This window comes from Pagrus major, chromosome 23, assembly GCF_040436345.1.
Source record: "Pagrus major chromosome 23, Pma_NU_1.0".
Lineage (NCBI taxonomy): Eukaryota > Metazoa > Chordata > Actinopteri > Spariformes > Sparidae > Pagrus > Pagrus major.
This window is the reverse complement of record NC_133237.1, coordinates 16,522,807-16,527,311: the sequence shown is the minus strand read 5'-3', so window position 1 is coordinate 16,527,311 and position 4,505 is coordinate 16,522,807. Positions and strand designations below refer to the sequence as shown.

Here is a 4,505-nt window from a genome sequence, read left to right as displayed (position 1 = left end):
CAGCATTTGTAAGCGTAGTGAGTCACTCAAGAGCCACACAAAGAAAAAGTGTGAGGTGTCGTACAGCTATGCTGACTCACAGTGAAGACACATCGGTCAAATACACCGCTGGTGGAAAACCATCAGAGGCCCTCGGGTTAGAAAACCCCACATTAGCCTCTCCCTCACGGGCCCAAGTTCCCCCTGCGCTGTGATGAAAGGAGAGAAAGCACCTCTACTACTCGCCTCTTTTGTTTATTTACCTTCAGAATTACACCCTGCTCCTCTTGGACCATGTTCCAATGTGTTTTGTTATGTTTCCTTTCAAACAGAATATCTATGCGTGTGGTCTCGGCCCTGTTTGGCTAACACATGCACACACTCGTGCACGCACACTCCCATTCAACTTTCCCCCTGTGCCAGAGGTCCCCTTTGCCCTTCCCCCCACCTCTAACTAAACATCGCAGGATAGCAAAAGGGAACTTCAAAGTGGCCGGAGGGGGTACTCCTTTTTTCCTGGCACTTGTCATCATCTAAGGGACTGGCTGCTCCCCTTATTACTCTAATTGCTTCCAACTGCTCCAGGAGGCTTTGATGAAGGGCGCCATGGAGCACGCTGGAAGCACCTGTTGTTGCACAGTGGAGCACAGGTGGGCCTTATTGGTGGTGGCAAGGAGGCGTGCGGACAGCACTGCTGTTTTCCACTTAAAATCAAACAACTCCAATAAATACAGAACCACAATCTTAATTTAATCTCAGATTTAAGGGATTATGAAATTGCAGTTATACAGAAAATATAAACATCAATAAAAGTGAACTTGTAGGAACTGAAGTCGTAGCATTGAAGAAGGAGCTTGCAGGCAACGCTCTGGCTCCATCTTATGGTGTCACGGTGTCAGAAGTCCAGCAGCTGTGTTGGAAAAGAGATGAAAGACTGAGATTCATATTGGAAATGAAACTTTTGGTGCTTTGATGATGCACAGGGGAGACTTGTCTCATGTCTTATTTGCTTTTTTGGGCAATTTACACAAAAAAATCTCTGTCTTTCTTGTCCTAAACTCAAGAATGTCATCCATGATTTTACTTCTCCTCGGTTAGATTATTGTAGCTCATTGTAAATCAGGATTAAGCCCAAAAAAAACAAAGCAGGTACAAAAAGCAGCTGCTTTGCTTTTAACATATACTAGAGGGCAAGATCATAGCGGCCCTGTTGTAGCATCTCTTCACTGATTAGTTTTAGAATAGATTTTAAGGCTGGAGACAAAGCTTTTAATCAGCTCTGGATCTCCCTGCCTGATGATCTGAGGCTGCAGAATCAGTGACATCTTTTAAATCACTCCTCCAAACTTATCTTTTTTTTTTAAAAAAAAAACTTGTATTATTGTATTGTATACTGTATTATTTTAAGTTTCTGGTTTTATTTGCAAGTCAATCACAACACAAAGGATGGGAGTAACAAAAAATAAGTGAGAGGCAAAAATAAGAGTGAAGAAAATGCTAACAAATTTATAACTGAAGTGATTAAATGCATTTTAATTGACAAACAGGAGTGATAAATTAGGTCTGACTAACTTGACTGACATTTTATTTGAAACCGTTTTGTTCTGATGATCACCTGCGCTGTGCTCCTGTCGACCATCTGCTATTCATCATTCATATTACTGACATTTATCGTTGATCGAGTTTTTGGCTGGCGGCGGCAAATCACAAACAGGAAAAACCTGCTAGTTGTGAGCCAGTTAGGTAACAAAAATTGCTTGCTCTAATGTTAAATGTCAGTTGGGTATTGTGAATGATGAATAGTAGACAGTAGACAGCAACACAGTTGATTAGCAGAGCAACACTGTTTCAAATAAAATGTCACTCAAGTTGATCACTCAATTTATCAATTCACATACTTCCATTATTCAGTCGTAAGCATTTTCATCGCTTTGTTTTTGTTACTACCACCCTTGAGGCCACTTTCCTTAAATGGCGTATGGCAATTTTGTGACGCGAATGATGAATAATGGATGCAAGACAGGGAAAATTATCAAAGGTGACTCCGATTTCATCATAACACAACTGTTTTCATCGATCGGCTATGAATTCATAAGTCACTTGATAATTTATCACTGCTTTTCATTTATCACCCAGTTTTTAAAGTCGCATGCATTTTCATCACTTTCACCCCTCAGACATGGAAAGTACTTTATTTAAAAGGTTTATTTATTTATTTTAAATATCATATAACAAACAAAACACTAGTTGAGGCAGGTCCAACATGGCATTTCATGAATTTATATATGTATGTGAAACTACATCTGTAGGTGCTGAATCTCTCATGCTCATTCATTACTGTTGAGCGTGAGCCATAGATCAAGAGTAATGGCTTAAAAAGTGATTAAAAGTCAATTAAACTTTGACAATTTAAAGACTACTGACTCAAAGACAAGAAGAAGAAGTTTGAAAATCAACTCTGGTTCAGTGAACACAGGCAAGGCTCTATACTTGTTTTTATGATGATCTGTCACACAGGCAGCAGGTGAAATAACGTGTAAAGGTGCATATTAGCTGCACAGATAATCATTTAGCATCACAGTTTACAGAAACAATTCAAAATTCAGGAGACAAAGAGGGAGAGCACAATTTTCTGAAATGCCTTGCTGATCTTGGCAACATATAGATAACATAAATATATGTATATATAGGCTAGATTTTTTTTTTTTTTGGGCAACTCACCAGCTGAGGTAGGATCTTTTCAAAGTGCTCGATGTCTACTTGGTCACAATCCTCAGATTCAGCTTGTTTCTGCGATCTCACAGCGGCCTCTGGGGAAAAAAATGAGCATTAACAGATTAAAAGTTTCATTATAAAGCTTTCTGTATACGACTGTGCCACACACAACTTCTTACCTTGGACAAATACTTTGAGCATCTCTGCCATGAGAAGCGTTGCATCACCACCAACTGTAACAGAGTGAGATATAGGAGATAAAACTGTAGTATTATCAAAGAAAAGAAAAAAAACACAAACAGCTCTGGGTGATGTCACTAATTTCAAGATGATTGTCCAACTCACGTCTTGTTTTATCCTCCTTGAAGAAACTTGCTAAGAGTTTGCTGACTGTGCCCTGTAAAGAAGGAGAAAGGAGAATAACTGTTCTGTGTATGTGATGATTTTCCAGATTACATTGCTCTTATTTTGTTGATCCGTGCGTTCTCCTTCGTGGCTTCCTGGTACCAAACTGCCTTTGGAAAAAAGTCTATTTAATAGACTCTGGTAATACGGCGACAGTAGTTTATGTTACACAAGTACAGTGATTATAAAACACTTTTCCGAATCATTATCTTCCATTCGGCGTTATGTTATTGGTAATTCACTTGATAAAATCGTGCCCTCTCCTTCGTGGCTTCCTAGTACCAAACTTCCTTTGGAAAGTAGTCGATTTAATAGATTCTGGTATATCGGCGACAGCAGCTGATGTTATCCCAGAACAGTGAGTACAAAACACTTCTGTGAACCATCAGCTTCTATTCGGCGTACATTTATCTCTCATCCACTCCATAAAATCTCACCATGGTGTAAAGTTTAATCACCTGACAGACAAATCAGAAGCATTTTATGCTCCGTTGGCGTGAATGTTTAATGGAAGTAAATGAATGCAATTCAGCGGAAAAGAAGAAGCAATGTTCAATTTTATTAACCAGCCTGGGAAACCGAGAGAGGATAAGTAACATAGTCGGGACGCTCCTACCTTTTTGAACTCAGTTTCGGCGTCTGTCTCCGCCATGTTTGTTGACGGTGTGAGAGAAGCTTGGCGCTCTACATAGGGATTGGCCATCAAGCTCTGACGTCATTCGCACCGCCCTCCGTAGACGAAAATTAACAACATTAAATATTAAAATAGTAATTAAGATTTTTGTGTGAGTTACATCACTCAAGGCAATTATTCCTATGAATATTATTTTCTAATAAAATAGATTCATATAACATTTAAATGTTGTTTATGAAGTTTAGGCTTACGTACACACTAAACTTGTTAGTTTTCATCGGCCTTGTTTAACAGGATTATCTTCTCAGTAAAAAGGCAACATAAGAGGAAGGAAAGACAAAACTGAGGCTGTCAAAACAATTTTATTATTTACGCAACTTTGCAGAGTGTTGTGTAATATTTAAAATACAGATCATGTTACATTCACCAAGATTGGCTGCACAAAGGGAGCAAACATCAAATATATACTCTAAAATGTCGATTTGATATGATAATTAACACAATTTTGACCCTTAAAAACATGAATTAGAATCACAATCAGCTTCATTGGCCAAGTATGTGTACAATGTACACACAGCTCCAAAACCAATTTACAGGAAGGTGGAAATAGACAGTCTTGCACTAAAGTACATACAAGTAGGTAGAAAAATAGATATGTTTGTGTGCATTTAAATGTATGAGGATGTCTATGTAAAAGTCAGGGACAAGTTACACAGTATTTGTTTATTAATTTATTCACACTCATTATCTAACCACTGAGCGTCTTCCAGTA

The 4,505-nt window shown here is 38.5% G+C and overlaps 1 protein-coding gene across 1 annotated transcript; it reads right to left on the bottom strand.

Annotated features, from left to right (window-relative positions):
• Nucleotides 1-708: 708 nt before the first annotated feature.
• cenpx (centromere protein X) lies at nt 709-3,751 on the bottom strand. Its single transcript, XM_073495002.1, has 5 exons — nt 3,716-3,751; nt 3,040-3,091; nt 2,874-2,927; nt 2,701-2,789; nt 709-889 (listed from the first exon to the last, which is right to left on the bottom strand). Exons 1-5 carry the CDS (start codon nt 3,749-3,751, stop codon nt 875-877), a joined length of 246 nt encoding a protein of 81 aa, XP_073351103.1. The 3' UTR covers nt 709-874.
• Between the last annotated feature and the right edge of the window lie 754 nt (nt 3,752-4,505).

What these genes read in the sequence shown, in the direction of transcription:
- cenpx (XM_073495002.1), bottom strand. Translation starts at nt 3,751, where the DNA reads ATGGCGGAGACAGACGCCGAAACTGAGTTCAAAAAG. An exon ending in CAAGGAGGATAAAACAAGAC is followed by an intron (nt 2,928 to 3,039) that starts GTGAGTTGGACA and finishes ACTCTGTTACAG; the next exon opens with TTGGTGGTGATGCAACGCTT. An exon ending in GCTCAAAGTATTTGTCCAAG is followed by an intron (nt 2,790 to 2,873) that starts GTAAGAAGTTGT and finishes TTTTTTCCCCAG; the next exon opens with AGGCCGCTGTGAGATCGCAG.